General features: G+C 49.2%; 1 protein-coding gene across 1 annotated transcript in view; it reads right to left on the bottom strand.

Annotated features, from left to right (window-relative positions):
• LOC119973746 (plexin-A1-like) overlaps positions 1 to 21612 on the bottom strand; it is a 580418-nt gene that overhangs the window by 268994 nt on the left and 289812 nt on the right. The window contains exons 6-8 of the mRNA XM_038812164.1: positions 18575 to 18698; positions 16818 to 16971; positions 3616 to 3715 (exon numbers count right to left, since the gene is read on the bottom strand). Coding sequence (XP_038668092.1) covers positions 3616 to 3715; positions 16818 to 16971; positions 18575 to 18698 — 378 coding nt within the window. The remainder of the gene's footprint in view (positions 1 to 3615; positions 3716 to 16817; positions 16972 to 18574; positions 18699 to 21612) is intronic.

Raw genomic sequence — 21612 nt, 5'->3', positions numbered from 1 at the left:
AAATAAATTTAGAGTACCCAATTCATTTTTATTTGCGATTAAGGGTCAATTTAGCCAATCCACCTACCCTGTACATCTTTGGGTTGTGAGGGTGAGATCTACGCAGATACGGGGCGAATGCTCAAACTCCACATGGACAGTGTCTGGGGCCGGGATCGAACCCGGGTCCTCGGCAGAGTGAGACAGCAGTGCTAACCACTGCACCACCGTGTTGCCCAGAGGCACTTTCCCTTCGAAACCTGAATAACGAAACCAATAAATCTCAGATAAAAGCTCCTTTCACAACCTCAGGACCAGTCCACAGCTCTTCATAACCCGTGAAGTGCTTCTGCAGTGGTGCCGTTGTGGTGTCGGAGGCAACAAACACACAGTAAATGTTTCCAGGAGAATGGAGCGTTCTTCTCCCAGCATGCATTGCAGCAGAGAAAGAGCTCTATCCCACGCCAGCATTAAGACCCAGAGATAAAGGGGTTTCTCTGGTACGATGGATCCCCATTCCGGTCAATAATACACTTCTTCCCCAACACCTGTCACCACATTGTGTTGATCAACAACTTGATGGTTTGTGAGGGTCCTTGTGTTTCTGAGTCACTGCAAGATATTTGGATGGCCCCAACAAGTATCCATTTTGTGCAGGTTTCTGCTGGTCTGGGTCTCCACTGTAAAGCCATAATAGAAGACATGCGTAACTGCGCTGTGCCCTTTGATGTGTTGGGTAAGCTGGGTCTGCGAGGACTGCGTTTACTACAGCAGTGAGAGAGACCGGCTTCCAACACTTGAAGAAATGCAACTCGATTTTATTGAACTCTTAACTATCATACATACTTTAACTGTGGGTTGATACTATGCTGAGTTGACTGGAGACCTGAGGCTAACCTGACCAGACTATCCTGCTAGCACATGGTGGATGTTCTAGTTGTTGCTCACGGGCTCTGACTGTCTCAGAGGCTGGATCCCAAGAGAGCGGGAAAACTAGTGCCCTCTGGCTTTATAGTGGTTGTCATAATATACACCAGTATATCACGGTGCAGACACACACTGATGGACATACACAGGGACTAATCAACATGCACAAACACCAAAGCCAATCACCAGTTAGAATACACGCACTATAAAGACAGAGGGCATCACTTTTCCCGCACATTCTGGGTGCTGCCTCTCAGAAGCACAAGAGCTCATCAAGTACAGTACAGACTCTCACCACGTGCTGAGTGATTCAACTGGTTTGGACAGGCACAGGTCTCTAGTTAAACTAGCATCGTGTAAACCCACAGTTATAGTATGTCTAGTATTTTATAAGAGTTAATAAAATAGTGTTGAACCTTCTTCAGTGTTGGTGGCCTATGTCTGCTTCACGAGTCCACAGTGCCCAACACTTCAGTGGTCGTGTCCTGTCTGGTGATTGGCTGCTGTGTTCTGTGCGTTCATTGGTCATCCTGTGTGTCAATCAATGCCTGTCTGTGCATCATCATATACTTGTGTGTGTATTATGACACCCTTCAGCGTTCAACATTTATTTCCCCATCTCGTGCGATCTCAAGCAGCTTATCCTCCCGCTTCTCTGTTGACAGTGCAACCGAGATTTTCGGCGTCTTCAAAGCGTTGAGAGCACTCAAACACTTGAGCATTTCCTGCTGCTTCTCCTGACCCTGATAACTTGGCCTGTCTCCAGGGCAGGAGGTAGATTTGCCGAAGCAGCTGCCTTATCAACAGCAACCTGCCCACAACAATTGGCATCTCACTGGTCTCAGCATGTCCCTATATGGCCACTGGGAGTGTTCACGTAGGTTAAACACAGCTCCATTTTAGCATGTTAAAAATCACATCCCGTGCTGCCGACCGCCTGTAAGGAAGGCCACGGGACATCAGTTAACTGTGCATACGTATTTTCAGATGTAGTCCTCCATGCTGGATAAATCTGTGCAAATCCCGAACAACTGCTTGACGGAAAACATTTCACAGCAATCCCAAGATGGGAAGGAGCAAAAGACCAGAGGGACAGGAGGAGTCCATCCAACCCCCAAAACCTGTTGCGCCCGTCACTGGGATCCTGGCTGACCTGTAATTTAACTCCATCAACAAGCCTCGGCTTCACGTCTCCTGACCGAAGGAAATCGATCTCAGATACAAGATGAGGAACTGAGCTACTGTTTTCTGACTTTAGAGAGAACGGGTTGGGTTCAACTCCTCCGCCACCCTTTGCAAAATGGAGTCGTTCCCAAATTCCCACCTGGACAGCCTGGCTCTGATTTTAAGGTGATGCCCCCTTGTGTGGTAAACCCCCCCCCCCCCCCACCCCCGTCCATCAAAAACCCGTCAAACTCCACCTTGAGTAAATCAATGACCCACAACCCCATCTCTGCTCTCTGGGAAGAGAATTCTATAGACAAACAAACCCTCTGGGAAGAGGTTCCTCATGTCCGTCTTAAAGGGAGACCTCTTATCTTTAAACTATGCCCCCCCCCAGTTCTAGATTCCCACACAGGAGGAAACCTCCTGCGATAGATTAGCATCTATCTTGTCAAGTCCCTCAGACTCTCACAGCTGGGAGCCCTGGTAACATTCTGACGAATCTGTGCTGTAACTCAAACCCTCAAAGTTAAGGCCAGCAATTCCCCAGGGGACCTTCCCAAATGCCTGGGCTCCAAAGGCCTGCTCCTAAATCCAAAGCCCTGTGTGCGGTCAAAGAAAGGACTTGCATTTACAGAGTGCCTTTCCCATCCTCAGCATGCCCCCAGAGTGCCTTTGAGCGACTTAGGTGCTCCTGGCGCGTGGTTACAGTTGTAGCAGGGAAACAGGGCAGCCAATTCATGCACAGCAAGCTCCCACAGACAGCAAATGTGGTAATGGAGCAGATGATTTGTTTTCGCCAGGCGGTTGATGGGTGGCCATTGGTCAGGATGCTGGGTGGATTCCTCAGTGTTTCTCCAAAGTAGCACCTAGGAATCTGAGTGAGCAGAGCCGATCTTGACTTAACGCCTTAACCTGAAAGATGGCACCCCTGACAGTGCAGCACGTGCTATGCACTAGAATACATTACCAGCTACCTAAGAGGCATTAGTGCGTATTAAATTCAGGACACCGAACCGGAGGCAGGGATCATAGAATTTACAGTGCAGAAGGAGGCCATTTGGCCCATCAAGTCTGCACCGAGCCTTGGAAAGAGCACCCCACTTAAACCCAAACTTCCAACCTATCCCTGTAACCCAGTAATCCCAGCCAAACGTTTTGGGCAATTTAGCCTGGCCAATCCACCTAACCTGCACATCTTTGGACTGTGGGAGGAAACCGGAGCACCCGGAGCAAACCCACGCAGGCACGGGGAGAACATGCGGTCTCAAACACAGACAGTGACCCAGCCGGGAATCGAACCCGGGACCCCGGAGCTGTGAAGCAGCTGTGCTAACCACTGTGCTACCGTGATGCCCGGGATATTCAGCTCTGCCGTGTGGACCCCAACACGCGCGCAGCCCGTCGCCATTTGCGGTCCAGGCTCGCAGACGAGGAACGGCACTCGGGCGAGGGTGCAGACCCTGCCCGAACGGTCACCGTCTCAATGGGACAACAGACAGAGAGAGGAAGACCGTGTTTGAATTTAGCAAAGTTAATACTCACGACTGGTGAACGCTGCAGTTGTAAAACACAAAATCGGTGCTGGCAAACTTCTTGCCCGTTTCTTTTGACTTCAAATACAACTTGACCACCCGCTTGTCTCCTGAGGAAAGCACACAGCAAAGTGGGTCATTAAATATGGATTTTGAGGATGATTAACGGATATGAAACAACGTCAAGCAGAAAAGAAAAAAAGCCAATCAATGGAAACCCATTCCATCGCCAATTAAAACACTCTCCTGCTACCCAAATCGTCAGATAATATTTAATGTCTCATTTGACGGACAGTGCCTCCAACAATGTAGCGCTCCTTCAGCGCTCCACTGGCGTTTTCCAGCTCCTGTAAGCAAACCTGCCCTATAAATCCGAGAAGGTATAGATACCACTGGCATAGCCAATCAATCAGGCGCAGGGTGGAACCTACTGCAAATAGAATCTATTTTACAGCAACCAGTCTCACACTCAGCAAAATCCATTTTAACAGCCTCGAGCACAACACTATTTATTTACTCAGCAAGTGAGAGTCGATTTGTTCGGCAAACGGAGTCCATTTTAATGGACTCTCCAGCTAAGCCTTCAACATCCACTGCCTCCACCACCGACGTACAGGGGAGGCCGTGCGTACCAGCTACAAGGTGCGCTGCAGCGACTCGCCAAAACTCTGTCGGCAGCACCTTCCCAACTCAGGGCCTCTACCACCTGGAAGGACAAGGGCAGCGGACACACAGGAAACCGGCGCCTGGAAGCTCCCCTCCACACCGCACAGCATCCTGGCTCGGAAATATATCGCCGTCCCTTTACTGTCATGGCACCAAAATCTGGGAACTCCCTCCCTAACAGCACTGTGGGTATGCCTACACCACAAGGACTGCAGCCGTTCGCCACCACCTTCTCGAGTGACTTGGGGAGTTGGGGAGTTCGGGAAGGGAGATGTTGATTCACTTTTTCTACCTTTCTCACTCTGTAGAAATTGGTTCTCACTCTATTACGGGGAAAGAAACTATCTGTTTGGGTAACTGGGTAAGTTCTATTCTATCGCCAAGGTTTAAAAACCTACACCAATCGATGTTAAATTTAATAAAATATATAAAAAAGCAACATAAATAAGTGACTAATATCATTTCGGAATTATTTAAAACACATTAAGGATGACAGGACATGTGATGTATCACGGCTGCGGCATGTGGGAGCTCTTGGATGTCAATGCGATCCAGGGAAAACACATGTGCAGTAAATGTTTGTGGTTTGAGGAACTTCAGCTCAGAGTCACTGAGGTGGAGGCCGAATTGCAGACACTGCGACACATCAAGAGGAGGAAGGTTACCTGGATGCATGGTACCAGGAGGGAGTCACACCACATGGGGTGGGACCTTCTGATTTGGTCAGTGGTCATGGACAGAAGGGTTTGACTGCGAGGGAGGCATGCAAGGTGACCATGTGGGCAGGAGTGCAGGAGTTTCAGCCTCTGCCAAATCTGATTGGATTGAGGTTCTTGCAACTTGCTTGGACGAGAGTGGAGGGGGGAGGATAGATGAGCAAACTGACTATGGTGTTGCGGTACAGGACAAAAGCTATTCCAGTGGAGGGGAGCACATAAGAATGCAATGGTATTAGGGGGCAGTATAGTGAGGGGAATTGAGTGGGAGGCCAGGTTTCGGGGCTTTTGCTCCGGGCTGGAGAGGAACCTGCAGTGGGAGGCAGAGAATCCAGTTGACGTGGTCACCATAGGTACAAATTACAGAGGCACAACTCACAGAGAGACGCTGCTTCGAGAGTATAAGAGGTGAGCAACTGAAACTAAAAAGCAGAAACTTGAAAGGTATTGGTTCTTCATTATGTGCAGGTTATGTCCAAAGATGTGCAGGTTAAGTAGATTGGCCACGCTAAATTGCCCCTTAGTGTCCAAAGGTTAGGTGGGGTTATTGGGTTATGGTGGAGGTGTGGGCTTAGGTAGGGTGCTTTTTCTTTTTTTATATATAAATTTAGAGTGCCCAATTAATTTTTTCCAATGAAGGGGCAATTTAGCGTGGCCAGTCCACCTACCCTGCACAACTTTGGGCTGTGGTAGCGAAACCCGCGCAAACACGGGGAGAATGTGCAAACTCCACACAGACAGTGACCCAGATCCGGGATCAAACCTGGGACCTTAGTGGCGTGAGGCAGAAGTGGTAACCACTGCGCCGCCATGCTGCCCATAGGGTGCTTTCTCAAGGACTAGTGTAGACTCGATGGGCCGAATGGCCTCCTTCTGCACTGTAAGTTCTATGATGTATTACCTGGGTCATGTGCATATTGGCATTGGAAACATAAGAATGTGGAAACAAATGCGTGGCTCAAAGACTGATTGGGAGAAGCAGGTTTCAGTCCGTGGGACACTGACGCTAGTACGGGGGAAAGAGGGGGCTTTACCGCTGGGACGGTCCACAGCTGAATCATGCTAGGGTCAGTGTTCATGCGAACCGCGTAACACGGGAAGTAGAGAAGGTTTTAAACTAAAGAATGGGGGCAAGGGATCAGATGTGGAAGGGTGTGGTATATCAAAGAGTGGAGACGAGGTAAGCGAGGAAATAAGTAATATGGAAAATGAGAATGGCAGGAAGGGACAGAGAGAAAAGAAACCTAAAAATGCAGCTGATGTGTTGGGTATGCTGGGTCTGCGAGGACTGCGTTTACCATAGCACTGAGAGAGACAGGCTTCCAACACTCAGAGAAATGCAACTCGATTTTATTAACTCTTAACTATTAAACATGCTTTAAACGCGAGTTGACATTATGCTGAGTTGACTGGAGACCTGAGGCTAACCTGACCAGACTATCTTACTAACACATGGTGTATGTTCGAGTTGCTGATCACGGGCTCTAACTGTCTCAGAGGCTGCATCCCAAGAGAGCGGGAAAACTAGTGCCCTCTGGCTTTATAGTGGTCGTGTCCTGTCTGGTGATTGGCTGCTGTGTTCTGTGTGTTCATTGGTCATCCTGTGTGTCAATCAATCTCTGTCTGTGCACCATCAAATACTTGTGTGTATATTATGACAGCAGCAAGAATCAACATGGATGTTACAAAAAGGACAGAACTAAATGTTCTTTATCGGAATACGCCCAACAGTCATAACAAAGTAAACAAATTGATCCGGCACATTAAAGTAATAACCGTTACAGAGACGAGGCTGGGGGATGACCAGGATTGGGTCCTGAATATTGAGCAGTATATACATTCAAGAGTAGGAATCTGGGCAAAGGTGGAGGGGTAGCACGGTTAATCAAGGATCATATTGGTGCAATAGTTAGAGTTGACCTTGGTTCAGGAAATCAGGACGTGGAAACAGTTTGGGTGGAGATGAGGAATAGTGAGGGAAAGAAGTCTCCCGGGGGGGGTTGGTCTACAGACCCCCAACCATGGCAACAATGTAGAACAGATTATCCAAGAAGGGATATTGGGTGCTGGTGATACAGGGACGGCAATAATCATTTCCCCTCTTAATCACATTTTAGTTTGATGCTTTAAGTTTAATTTCTGATTTGTTTGAGATTAAAGCAGAATCTTTTACTTTGTCCCACAGCTTGCTTGATTTCCTTCAATTGGTTTTCTACAAAATATATTGTACACAGTTTGGTCTCCTTATTTAAGGAAGAATGTAAAAGTGTTGGAAGCGATTCAGGAGGGTCACTAAATCGATTCCCAGAATGAGCGGGTTGGCTTATGAAAAAAGGTTGTTTCCATTGGAGTTTAGAAGAGTGAGGGGCGATTTCTAATAATAATAATCTTTATTGTCACAAGTAGGCTTACATTAACAGTGCAATGAAGTTACTCTGAAAAGCCCCTAGTCGCCACATTCCGGCGCCTGTTCGGGTGCACAGAGGGAGAATTCAGAATGTCCAAATTACCTAACAAGCACTTCTTTCGGGACTTGTGGGAGGGAACCGGAGCACCCGGAGGAAACCCACACAGACACGGGGAGAACGTGCAGACTCTGCACAAACAGTGACCCAAGCCGGGAATCGAACCCTGGACCCTGGAGCTGTGAAGCAACAGCGCTAACCACTGTGCTACCCTGCTGCCCAATTTGATTGTCGTATATAGGATCCTGAATGGTCTTGACAAGATGGACATGGAAAGCATGTTTGTACTACCAAACGGCCATTTGAAAGGATGTTTCCTCTTACGAGGGAGTCCAGAATTCAAGGGGGCGGGGTCACATATTCAAAATTGGGGGTCACCTTTACAGGACAGAGAAGAGGAGAATTTTTGTCTCTTGAGGGTTTTGTAACTTTGGAACACTTTGCCTCAGAGGGCAGTGGGGGGGAGGATCAGTGAATATTTTTACAGTGGGGCACATTGGCGCAGTGGTTAGCACTATTGCCTCACGGTGCCGAGGTTCCATCTTCAATCCCAGCTCCGGGTCACTGTGCGCGTCGAGTTTGAACATTCTCCCCGTGTTTGCGTGGGTTTCGCCCCCACAACCCAAAGATGTGCAGGGTAGGTGGATTGGCCGCGTTCAATTGCCCCTTAATTGGGGGGAAAATAATTGGGTACTCAAAAAACATTTTTTTTAATTGAATATTTTTTTACGGTGGAGATAGATGGATTCCGGGGTATCAAAGGTCATCGGGGAAGATGGGAATGGAGAACTTGAAGCACAAACAGATCAAGCATGATCTTGTTGAATGGCAGAGCAGAGTTGATGACCGAATGGCCAGCTTCTGCTCCTATTTTATATGTTCGTATTAAGGACGGACAGTAAATGCTGGCCTAGCCAGAGAGGTACGCATCCCATGAACAAATAAATGAAAAAAGTACAGCACTCGTGGCTGAAGCTACAGCACAGCCTCCCAACAAAAGCAGGATTAGTTCTCCTTAAGGTTGCCAGGGTAGCTACATAATGCAAATTAGTGAGCAAGAACAATCCCAGTATATTGCAGCAATGTGGTCTTCAAGGGGAGTTACTCAATAATTCCCACTGCATCTGGGGTTTGTGGTGTCACTCTGTCCAGCCTGAATCTCAAGGCGTTTAATCTTGCAGTGCAGCCTCATCAGTCTGTGGTACTGAGGTTATCACCTAACAAGGCCCTGGAATGTCAAGTTAGCGACCTGTCTTCCCCCGGCATCTGCAATGTACCTTGTTGCTGCAGATAACGACCACAGAATTTTATTGTGTGACCATCAGACACATTGGGAGAAAAACCACACACAATATTAATGTACTTATTTTCCTCACTCATTGAAGACAGCTGCAAGAATAATTTGTTGTTTCCAACTTCCACCCTCCCATCCCCCTCTCCCGGAGCAGATGAACTGAACGGGAAGAACAAGCCAGCAAAACATCTGGGACCCATCTGTGGCTAAGCTTGTAACAGTTTTTTAATAAAAATTATTCCCGTGTAAATATTCTACCCCTGGCCCTTTCTAGACTCTTAACTATCGTTTATGTAACTCCAAGGGTTCCTCAAAAAACTGGCAGATTGTAAACCGCCTTAACCAAGATATAAAATTAAGCTCTTTACACTCGGATCCACTCCGAACTTGTAACTCTAACAAATCCATGGATATCCCATTTTGGCATGTCGCTAAGCCCATGAGTCAAGTCTTCCAAATCAAGACCCAGATTTTATATGTCCATGTGTCACCCATAAACATGTCACATTCAGCCTGCTCTACTCAATGTCAAGGTAATTCATGCCCCGAAAAGTTATCCAGTGGAACAACTCCATATTTTCCTGTTTATTTATTCATTCCCGAGATTTGGAAGTCGCTGGCAAGGCCGGTATTTATGATTAGTGCAATAACTCCGCCAAGGTCAGGCTTCACACAAACTCGTGTTTATCTGGACAACGATAAAGAGCCGTGGTGTACAATGCTTGTGTCCTGGCCCCGGACCATCGGGAATGCCGGTCCAGGTCTGGGCCGCACGTTTTAAACTCCTGCTAAATAGTTCCTATTGGATGAGCCTCCGCCTGCTCAATAGGGAACTCATATTCCACGATATGTAGCGCCATTCACCATCCTGGACGTGTTGGCAATAGATCTTTCTGTGCCATCTTTTCAGCGATACCCCGACTCCATCAGGAGATGTTTCACGTCATTGTGAGGTCCTTCTTGGGATCATATGAGTTATTAAATTAGACAATAATAGCTGCCGTTTTACTCTTTAAAAGACCCCTTCCCGAGGCGCCTACAAAGACCATTTCTGATATTTCTTCAATAGCAGATGCAATGGCGACCACGAGGAGGCCAGTTTGGGATAAGCTTCCCTTAATAATTGACTAATCCCAGGAAAGGTTTCAATTCTGTGGCATTTTGTGCGCTAGGCGTTTCTCCAATGGCTTTGACTGGCTCCTCCATGGGGGTGCAGGATATTTTTTGTCTACTCGGTACTTCACTCGCCTGGAAACGCACTTTTCTCTTTTAAGGTGTACTCCTACTTTTGAAAGTTGCCGCAGGACCACTTTGGGTTTGCTCGGGGCTCCTGCTCTGTTGTCCCTGTCACCAGAATGTCATCCAGGTACACTGCCACCTTGGGTAACCCTGGAGTATATTCTCCATGACTCGCTGAAGTATTCCGCATGTCAATGAGACCACAAACAGTTGGCGAATAAACTCGTAACGGCCCTTATGGGTGTGAATAGTGATCTATTTATGGGAGGGCTTGACTCGTTCGTGGTTGGTGTGCTTCATGTCTAGCTTGTGTGAAAGTCTGGCTAATTGCTAGCTTGGCGTCTAAGTCCTCCAGTCGTGGCATGAGACACCTGTCCAATTTCGAGACCCGGTTGACTGAGAGTTTTGTTATGGGCCAGGGTTTAGAGAACCCCAAAGTGTATCATGGAGTTCGCCTAACCCTCAACTTTTAATAGATTGTGGTATGGGGAGCACACGGCCCACTCTACAGGTGTGGGACAGCAGAAATGGAAAAGTATTTTTTAAAGCAAAACAATGTTTATTCTATGAACTCAAGTTAACCTTCTTAACACATACAGTGAACATCTTAGCAACCATCAATTCAAATACAACCCCCAAAGAATACAACACTAAGTAATCCTTAATAACTTCCCAAACAACATCCAGAAGACCCAAGAAACACCTTTTAACAGAAGCACATTGGGTTTACATTCACTACTGAGAACATTTATAATTCTGAATTCACCAAATGATCAAGAGATAGTCTTTTCATGGCAGAGACACCAACAGTACACCTGCTCGGTCTGGCTTCAGCTCCAACACTGAAAACTGAACTAAAACACTCCCTGCAGCAAACAGCCGAAAACGAAAGTAAAAAGCTGACAGACAGCCCAGCTCCACCCACACTCTGACATCACTGCAGTAATATGAGCAGCCAAACATTCCTTAAAGCGACATTCTCATGGCAGTTTACAAATCCCCGCAGTGGCGGACTGATTTGTCGGGGTTAAGGACGGGAAGGTGTGTGGTGACCCTCAGGTAAAACCGCCACCAGTCAGCTCTCCCCCCTCACAGGGGAAAGCAGCCTGTGGTCATCTGGGACGGTGGCGACTTAACCTTTACAGACCTCCTGCTTGGGCAACGCCCCCTAACCTGTCCCTCAGCACTGATGTTACATTCTTCTGGTTTAACCAGTACACTTCTTGCAGTTTTGCCATTGCCTGCAGTTCCTGACTATTTCTTTACTCTCTGCCCTGCTACTTGTTTTTGGAAATGTATCGTCTTCGGCTGAGGCGTTGCCCCCCCCCCCCCCCCCTCCACCTCCGCATTGCTAGTTTAAAGTCCTTCTTCTTATCCCTACACCCCCCCCCCCCCCCCCCCAGTCTGTTTTTCCCCCAGCAACGCGTATGGAACCGGCTATGCCCCGAGATATTTAGACTTGGCACCGGGGTCGACGTAGGTTCTGGCTCCGGCTCCTGTTATTACTCCAAGTCACTCTTAAAAAAAAACCTCAGGGTGTTTGCTGCTAATCAAGGCCCAATCTGAAAATATCCAGCCAGTTCAGTCTAATCCGCTGGAGCTAATCTCTGACCATAAGATCTGGTCCCTGCCACACTCGACAATGAGTTCCAGTCAGACCGACTGTTGCCTGCGTGTCCGCGCAGTTCAAAGTGCCGTCTCTCCGTCCCAGTTCCCATAATCCGTAAAAGGTTCCCCCCCGGGCAGGAGGCTCATTGAGCTCTGGTGTCCTCTCAACTCAACGGTAGCACGCCAGGCTGCAGCTGGTTAAACGCCTGTTCTCCGATGACAGAGACGGCAGTCCCTGTGTCCACCTCCATTTCTCACTGACGGCCATTCTCGGGCAGCGTCATCATTACTGGGGCAACCTTAGTTGTAATGATGCAGGTTAATTGCATCGTCTCGTCACCTGGAAGTGGGCACACTGCATGGTACCAGCCTGTGCTGGCCTTGGCTTCTTGCCTGGGCAATACACATATTTCTGAATCCGGAAGCATAGCCTTGGTTGTGCCTTTCTGTTGTTCTTACAGTAATCCGTTAGCTGGCGCATACATTCCTCCGGAGTGGTTTCTCTGGTACACTTGGGTATATCACATGGTGCAGGTCCACAGATCTTTGAAGGTGGCAACGCAAGTGGACAAGGTAGTCAAGAAAGCGTAGTGTTCAATTCTGGCCACCACACTACCAAAAGGATGTGGATGATTTAGAGAGGGTGCAGAAGAGATTTACCAGGATGTTGCCGGGTATGGAGGGCATTAGCTATGAGAAGAGGTTGAATACACTCGGTTTGTTCTCACTGGAACGACGGAGGTTGAGGGGCGACCTGATAGAGGTCTACAAAATTATGAGGCACATAGACAGAGTGGATAGTCAGAGGCTTTTCCCCCAGGGTAGAGGGGTCAATTACTAGGGGGCATAGGTTTAAGGTGTGAGGGGCAAGGTTTAGAGTCGATGTACGAGGAAAGTTTTTTTACACAGAGGGTAGTGGGTGCCTGGAACTCGCTGCCGGAGGAGGTGGTGGAAGCAGGGACGATAGTGACGTTTAAGGGGCATCTTGACAAATACATGAATAGGATGGGAATAGAAGGATACGGATCCAGGAAGTGTAGAAGATTGTAATTTAGTCGGGCAGCATGGTCGGCACGGGCCTGGGGGGCCGGAGGGCCTGTTCCTGTGCTGTACTTTTCTTTGTTCTTTGTTCTTTGTTCACACGGAATGCTTGCCTTCATTGGATGGGGCACCGAGTGTAAAAACTGACAAGTCATGCTACAGTTATATAGAACCTTGGTATGGCCGCACTTGGAATATTGCGCACAATTCTGATCGCCACGCTACAAGAAGGATGTGGAGGCTTTGGAGAGGGTGCAGAGGAGGTTTACCAGGATGTTGCCTGGTCTGGAGGGTATAGCTATAGGGAGAGGCTGAATAGACTCGGACTGTTTTCATTAGAAAGTTGGAGGTTGAAGGGTGACCTGATCGAGGTCTGCAAGCTTATGAGGGGCATGGATGGAGTGGATGATCAGGCACTCTCTCCCACGGTGGAGGAGTCAGTCGCCAGCGGGCGTAGGTTTAAGGTCCATGGGGCAATGTTTAGAGGAGATGAGCGAGGAAGATATTGTACACAGAGGGTGGTGAGTGACTGGAACGCGTTGCCAGGGGGAGGCTGTGGAAGCAGATACAGTAACGCCGTTCAAACGGCATCTTGACAAATACATGGATAGGATGGATATAGAGGGTCACGACCTCGGGAAGCGCTGAGGGTTTTGGCCATGGTTGGTATCATGGCTGGTACAAGCTTGGAGGGCCGAAGGGCCTGTTCCTGTGCTGTAGTGTTCTTTGTTTCTCAACTGCAGGTGGACCCTACGGTATTTTGGTTTGGCAATGAGCAACTCCCACAGCCACCTTCATCTAAGGTATGGGCTTTTTGCCCCCAACTCAGGGACAGCACAGTCCGGTGCCTCGTGTAGTTCTTGAGCCCCTATCTCTGCGTCCTCCAGGGACAGAGATATCTCAATGGCCTTTTTAGGGCAAGATTAGGCTCTGCCAGGAACTCCTTTTGAATGGTGACATTATTTATTCCACACACCAACCTATTGCGTAGCATCTCGATCATGGATGGACCAAATTCGCTCCAGTTTTGACAAGCTACTTAGGAGTTCAGTGACGGGTACCCCCGGGGGACCTGCCTGCCGTATTAAAACAGCACCTCTGGAGGATGATCGATGGCTTCGAGTCACAGTGATGCTGCACGAGATCTACGAGCTCATCAAAACGTTTTTGAGTCGGGTTCTCTGGGCAGGTTAAGCTTTTCATTACGCTGAAAGGTGGGACTCCACAAGCTGTCGGGAGGATCACTGTCTGCTTCACGTCTCCCACAGCAAAGAAATAACCGACCCACTTAAGCCCTCACTGCCACTCTATCCCTGGAACTCAATAACCCCTCCGAACCTTTTTGGGCACCAAGGGCAATTTAGCACAGCCAATCCACCTGATCTGCACGTCTTTGGACTGTGGGAGGAAACCGGAGCACCCGGAGGAAACCCACGCAGACACGGGGAGGACGTGCAGACTCCACACAGACAATGGCCCAGCCGGGAATCGAACCTGGGACCCTGGAGCTGTGAAGTCACAGTGCTAGCCACTTGTGCTATCGTGCTGTTAATAACGTAAGGCTCGGGATTACCGAAAAGAGGAATTTTGTGTTGTTTCACTCTGAAGGCTGTTCGGGAATCTCAGTTTTAATCCTCGTCACCAATGTAACAACTCCGCCAGGCTTCGTACGAACTCTAGATTAATTGGTCAATGAAAAAGAGCCAGGACTGCGGTGTACAATGCTTGTGTCCCAGTCCGGGGACTATCGAAAGCGTCAGTCCGGGTCTGGGCTGTAGGTTTTAAATTCCCGTCGAATAGTTCCTATGAGGCGAGCCACCTCACGTTCAATGGAGGAACTCATATTAAACAAACACCATGGGGAGATCTATCGATGCTACCCCATGGTCATCACAACAGGTAGCGTCCCCACTGGCTTAGTGAAGAAAATTCTTCCCCCTGGGTCAGAAGGTGGTAGGCTCAATTCCAACGCGCGAAAATTCAGGACAAGAATAAAACAGGCTCGCAATCCAGTACAGTACTGAGGGAGTGCCGCACTGTCAGAGGGTCAGTACTGAGGGAGTGCCGCACTGTCAGAGGGTCAGTACTGAGGGAGTGCCGCACTGTCAGCGGGTCAGTACTGAGGGAGCGCTGCACTGTCAGAGGGTCAGTACTGAGGGAGTGCTGCACTGTCAGAGGGTCAGTACTGAGGGAGTGCCGCACTGTCAGCGGGTCAGTAGTGAGGGAGTGCTGGACTGTCAGAGGGTCAGTACTGAGGGAGTGCTGCACTGTCAGAGGGTCAGTACTGAGGGAGTGCTGCACTGTCAGAGGGTCAGTACTGAAGGAGTGCTGCACTGTCAGAGGGTCAGTACTTAGGGAGTGCCGCACTGTCAGAGGGTCAGTACTGAGGGAGTGCTGCACTGTCAGAGGGTCAGTACTGAAGGAGTGCCGCACTGTCAGAGTGTCAGCACTGAGTGAGTGCCGCACTGTCAGAGGGTCAGTATTGAGGGAGCGCTGCACTGTCAGAGGGTCAGTACTGAGTGAGTGCTGGACTGTCAGAGGGTCAGTACTGAGGGAGTGCGGCACTGTCAGAGGGTCAGTACTGAGGGAGTGCCGCACTGTCACAGGGTCAGTACTGAGGGTGTGCCGCACTGTCAGAGGGTCAGTACTGAGGGAGTGCTGCACTGTCAGAGGGTCAGTACTGAGGGAGTGCCGCACTGTCAGAGGGTCAGTACTGAGGGAGTGCTGCACTGTCAGAGGGTCAGTACTGAGGGAGTGCTGCACTGTCAGAGGGTCAGTACTGGGGGAGTGCTGCACTGTCAGAAGGTCAGTACTGAGGGAGTGCCGCACTGCCAGAGGGTCAGTACTGAGGGAGTGCTGCACTGTCAGAGAGTCAGTACTGAGGCAGTGCTGCACTGTCAGAGGGTCAGTACTGAGGGAGTGCCGCACTGTTGGAGGGTCAGTACTGAGGGAGTGCCGCACTGTCAGAGGGTCAGTGCTGAGGGAGTGCTGCACTGTCAGAGGGTCAGTGCTGAGGGAGTGCCGCACTGTCAGAGGGTCAGTACTGAGGGGGTGCTGCACTGTCAGAGGGTCAGTGCTGAGGGAGTGCCGCACTGTCAGAGGGTCAGTGCTGAGGGAGTGCTGCACTGTCAGAGGGTCAGTACTGAGGGAGTGCTGCACTGTCAGAGGGTCAGTACTGAGGGAGTGCCGCACTGTCAGAGGGTCAGTACTGAGGGAGAGCTGCACTGTCAGAGGGTCAGTACTGAGGGAGAGCTGCACTGTCAGAGGGTCAGTACTGAGGGAGTGCGGCACTGTCAGAGGGTCAGTACTGAGGGAGTGCCGCACTGTCAGAGGGTCAGTACTGAGGGAGCGCTGGACTGTCAGAGGGTCAGTACTGAGGGAGTGCCGCACTGTCAGAGGGTCAGTACTGAGGGAGTGCCGCACTGTCAGAGGGTCAGTACTGAGGGATTGCTGCACTGTCAGAGGGTCAGTACTGAGGGAGTGCCGCACTGTCAGAGGGTCAGTACTGAGGGAGTGCCGCACTGTCAGAGGGTCAGTACTGAGGGAGTGCCGCACTGTCAGAGGGTCAGTACTGAGGGAGTGCTGCACTGTCAGAGGGTCAGTACTGAGGGAGTGCTGCACTGTCAGAGGGTCAGTACTGAGGGAGCGCTGCACTGTCAGAGGGTCAGTACTGAGGGAGTGCTGCACTGTCAGAGGGTCAGTACTGAGGGAGTGCTGCACTGTCAGAGGTGCCATCTTCTGAGTGAGAGTTTAAACCCCAGCTACTTGTGCAAGGGGATGGGAAAGATTCCTCAGCAACATTCTCCCCGGTGACCTGGCCAATATCTATCCTTCAATGGCATCACAAGAAAAAGTGAGCTGGTCATTATTACATTGCTGATCGCGGAATCATGCTGTGCACAAACTGGCTGCCAGGTTTACTTCTTTCCAACAATCACTGCACCTCAAAAACATTTCATTGGCTTCAAAGAGCTTTGTGATGTGCTGAGGTTACAAAAGGTACGATACATATGCAAGTTCTTTGCTTTCCTACCCAAACAGCTGTTGGATGAGGGAGGGGTGAAGGAGAAATTTGCCTTAAGTTGCTGGGGCAAGAGCAATTAAACGTTAGGATGACCAGGCAAGACTCTGCTGTCTTATAGGCTCATTACAGTGTCAGGGGACTGGAACTTTAGAAACTTACCGTGGCCTCTAGTGATGGGTACAATGTCCCTGGCTGAGGGAGACCGACAGTATATCCGCCCATCCATTATCCGTCCCTCAGTCTCTGTGAAATTCTCAAAGGAACAGTTGACTCCTGGAGATAGGTCAGGGACGCTGCGGATTTGTAGAACCAGCTGCAGGAAGAGAGGGAATATCTTTAAGAATCGAGGGGAAGAACATTAGTAATCCAACAGCGCGCAGAAGACCTGCTACAGCAGGACTGACTCAAAGAGAAATCAGAATACTGCTTCCCTGAACGCTGTCTCTACAACCTCTTTGCAATGGCCAGTAGCCCGCGTCCTGGTTGACCCACCGCCCTCTCCTCTATTTCTCGGCAGTGTTGGCCAATGGCTGTGCACAGACTCGAAGTACCACCTGAATTTCCCCAGCCTAGCTTACTCTCGGCAGACACAAAAACACAAAAGCTGAGACGTCGAAGGAGTCCCAAGAGGTGACTGCATTGCTGGGTGTTGACACGTGCAAGGATGTGCTGATGGGGTTAGGTAACAAGGTTTGGGGACAGGCTTGTGTCGACCATAAACACCACCCTGTTGAAGTGAGAAGCCTGATTCTGTACTGTAAATTCTATGTAAGCATTTTGAGAAATGCCACTTCATCAGGGACTTGTCAGGGACAATGCTGTGAAGCAGAGAAGTGTGAAGTGGTACACTGTGGTAGGAAGTGTGAGAATTGACAAGGTAAAATAACGAGTGCAATTTTAAAGGGGGTGCTCGAGCAGAGGGACCTCATAGAATCACTACAGTTCAATTTGGCCCATCAAGTCTGAAACGACCCTCCCAAAGAACACCCTACCTAGCCCACAACCCACCCTATCCCCGTAACCCCAATAACCCCACCTAACCTTTGGGACACTCAGGGGCAATTTAGCATGGCCAATCCACCTAACCGGCACATCTTTGGACTACTTAATAATAATCTTTACTATTGTCATAAGTAGGCTTACATTAACACTGCAATGAAGTTCTGTGAAAATCACCTAGTCGCCACACTCAGCGCCTGTTTGGGTACACTGAGGGAGACTTCAGAATGTCCAATTCGCTTCACAAGCACGTCTCTGGGACTTGTGGGAGGAAACCGGAGCACCCGGAGGGAACCCACGCAGACACGGGGAGAACATGCAGAGATCCGCACAGAGAGTCCCCAAGGCCGGAATTGAACCCAGGTCCCTAGCGTGGTGAGGCGTCAGTGCTAAACACTTGTATATGTGCACAGATGGCAGGGCAGGTCGAGAGAGTGGTTAATAAAGTGTCTGTTGCCCTGGGTTTTATCAATGGGGACATAGAGCACAAAAAAAATTGTGGCAAACCTTTACAATAAACTGGATCGCCCTGAAGTGGAGCAGTGCGTCTAGGCCTGCGCACCTCACTTTGGAAGGTTGTGAAGACATGAGAGAGAGTGCAGACAGGTTTCACAAGATTCATGGTTCCAAGAATGGGGAACTTCAGTTATGTAGCCCCCCCCCCCCCCCCCCCCCACCCCGTTCCCCTCCCTTCCCAAACCCCTAACATTGAGCCAGGAGGTCCAGCACGGCCTTCATTTCAACGGGTTGAGCCAGCCCAGATCCCAAATCAACATTCAATTCAATTGCACGCTGGAGTAACCGGATAGATTACAACATGAAAAGCACAATCAGTGTGCTTGGCCGTCTGGTTTTGGTTTTATACACAATGCACAAAAACAAATGCAAGGCCTACAGAAAAATCCAACTGAACTCACCAGAACCTCGGACATGGTGACAGAGATATTTCTAGGCTGGACGCTCAGCTGAACACATTGTCGCAGGTTGGAGGTGAAGCGTTGATACTCGTTGGACCGGTCACACATGTCCTTGCGAGAGCATCTAAAGCAACATTAAAAATGATCAATTACGACCCGTCCACAATGCCAAACGCAAACAGCAAGACAGATTTTTTTTTAAATGTTGATTGATCCTTGGGATGTGAACGTTACTGATAAGGTCAGCATTTGTGGTCCGTCCTTATTGAGCAAGGATTACTCAGAACAAGTGGCTTAACCAGTTAGGGCAGCACGGTAGCATGGTGGTTAGCATAAATGCTTCACAGCTCCAGGGTCCCAGGTTCGATTCCCGGCTGGGTCACTGTCTGTGCGGAGTCTGCACATCCTCCCCGTGTGTGCGTGGGTTTCCTCCGGGTGCTCCGGTTTCCTCCCACAGTCCAAAGATGTGCGGGTTAGGTGGATTGGCCATGCTAAATTGCCCGTCGTGTCCTAAAAAGTAAGGTTAAGGGGGGGGGGTAGTTGGGTTACGGGTATAGGGTGGATACGTGGGGTTTGAGTAGGGTGATCATTGCTCGGCACAACATCGAGGGCCGAAGGGCCTGCTCTGTGCTGTACTGTTCTATGTAACTCTCTCTCGACACCATTCTTAGCCAGGATCTCAAGCCCGTGGAACGACTGCATCTAAGTCTTTCCTCTCTCTCGCTCTCCGGCTTTCAAAAGGCAAACTTGGCATCAATCGAACCACCACCGTGATATTTCTGACAACCGTTACCAAGCCCAAGGTGCACTCTGGAGACCCAGCCCTCCCCGGATAGACCGAGATGCATTTATTGGGCCTCCATTTTGAGTCTAAATGTAGATCTGCCTTGCGGGGGCTGGGGCAGAATTAAATGCCACTTTCCTGAAGAAAGCCCAAGAAAGGCTCTGCATTGTGTTCTACGTGTATTAGATTTCAAATTGCATAATTTGTCAGATCGTTGGCACTTCTGTTGCTAACAATTCTGCCCCAGGCTCCTTTCAATAAAACATTTAAGCTCGGGAATTATTAAATAAAGCGTTTACTGAGACCACACACAGCAGATTTGGAGCACGGAGCAAGTGCCACAATCGACAGAGACCAGGCCGAAGGTCTCAGCGCTAAGCGAAGATGATAGGTCAAGGGTCAGACGTGTGTCCCTCATTAGCAGGAGGGAGATGAAAGAAGGCAGGTCGGGAGCTGGCTTCAAGGTATTTTTTAAATAATGTATACGAGGGTTTGTGTCATCCCAAAGGCAGGCTGCCAGGTACAGAGAATACGACAAACTACAAGCACAGAGACAAGAGGAGGCCATTCAGCCCACAAATCTGTTCTGCCATTTCGTTAGACTGTAGTTTAAAGTTAGTCAGAAATACCACCAAAGTAGAAAATACAGAACTTGAATGTTGCTAAGAACAGAGACAGGTTCACAAAGTTTTTTGTCGTTCATTATTAATCGTGGCACAGTGGTTAGCACTGCTGCCTCACTGCGCCAAGGACCATACCACACATGAAAAGAATTAGACCATTCAGCCCATCACGTCTGCTCCGCCATTCAATAATGGCTGATATGTGTCTCATCCCCATTTTCTTGCCTTCTCCCCATAACCCCTGATCCCCTTATTAGTCAAGAACCTATCTATCTCTGTCTTAAAGACATTCAGTGACTTGGCCTCCACAGCCTTCTGCGGCAAAGAGTTCCACAGATTCACCCAAGAAATTCCTCCTCATCTCAGTTTTAAAGGATCATCCCTTTAGTCTGAGATGGTGTCCTCTGCTTCTAGTTTCTCCTACTCGTGGAAACATCCTCTCCATGTCCACTCTATCCAGGCCATGCAGTATCCTGTAAGTTTCAATAAGATCCCCCTCACCCTTCTAAACTCCAACACGTACAGACCCAGAGTCCTCAACCGTTCCTCATATTACAAGTCCTTCATTTCAAGGATCATTCTTGTGAACCGCCTCTGGAACCCCAACGGCAACATGTCCTTCCTGTATTATTCCTTGGGTCTGAATAAAACTCGTAGTCTTACAGTTGAAGTAGATGCTTTATTTCTAAGAGTTTGTTCTCTCTCCAGTCCTTATACTATGTTACATCTGAGCTGCCTGTCTGTGTCCTGCTCACCAGCTGCCGTTCCTGTGAAGAGAGAGAGACTACTTCCTGTTTGTCTATGTATATATATATACACGGTATATATATATACACGGTAGCATAGTGGTTAGCACAAATGCTTCACAGCTCCAGGGTCCCAGGTTCGAATCCCAACTTGGGTCACTGTCTGTGTGGAGTCTGCACGTTCTCCCAGTGTGTGCGTGGGTTTCCTCCGGGTGCTCCGGTTTCCTCCCACAGTCCAAAGATGTGCAGGTTATTGTCACGAGTAGGCTTCAATGAAGTTACTGTGAAAAGCCCCTAGTCGCCACATTCCGGCGCCTGTCCGGGGAGGCTGGTACGGGAATCGTGCTGCTGGCCTGCCTTGGTCTGCTTTAAAAGCCAGTGATTTAGCCCAGTGAGCTAAACCAGCCCCTCATCCTTAATGATAGTGAAAACAAAGCCAGGCTAACCAGCCTATAATTACCTATCTTCTGCCTCCTTCCCTTCTTAAACAGGGGTGTTACGTTAGCCATTTTCCAAAACCCCCCCTCCTCCCACCCACACTTGCCTCCAATGATTCCGTAAAGATCACCACCAATGCCTCCACAATCTCCTCAGCTATCTCCATAAGAACCCTGGGGGTTGTCCACCTGGTGGGGGTGATTTATCCACCTCCAGATCTTTTTGTTTCCCCAGAACCTTCTCCTTAGTGATGGCCACTACACTCGCCACTGCCCCCAAACTCTCTTACAGTTCCGGTGTCTTCCACCGTGAAGACAGGTGAATAGTACCTATTCACTTCCTCTGCCATTTCTCCAGCCCCATTTTCCCGTGGTCCAATGTCCATTCTTGTCTCTCTTTTACCTTTCATATATCAAAAAAAGAACTTTTATATTACGAGCTAGCTTA

The sequence above is a fragment of the Scyliorhinus canicula genome, chromosome 11, assembly GCF_902713615.1.
Source record: "Scyliorhinus canicula chromosome 11, sScyCan1.1, whole genome shotgun sequence".
Taxonomy (NCBI): Eukaryota; Metazoa; Chordata; class Chondrichthyes; order Carcharhiniformes; family Scyliorhinidae; genus Scyliorhinus; species Scyliorhinus canicula.
The sequence above is the reverse complement of the archived record's forward strand: the minus strand, read 5'-3'. Positions and strand labels throughout refer to the sequence as shown.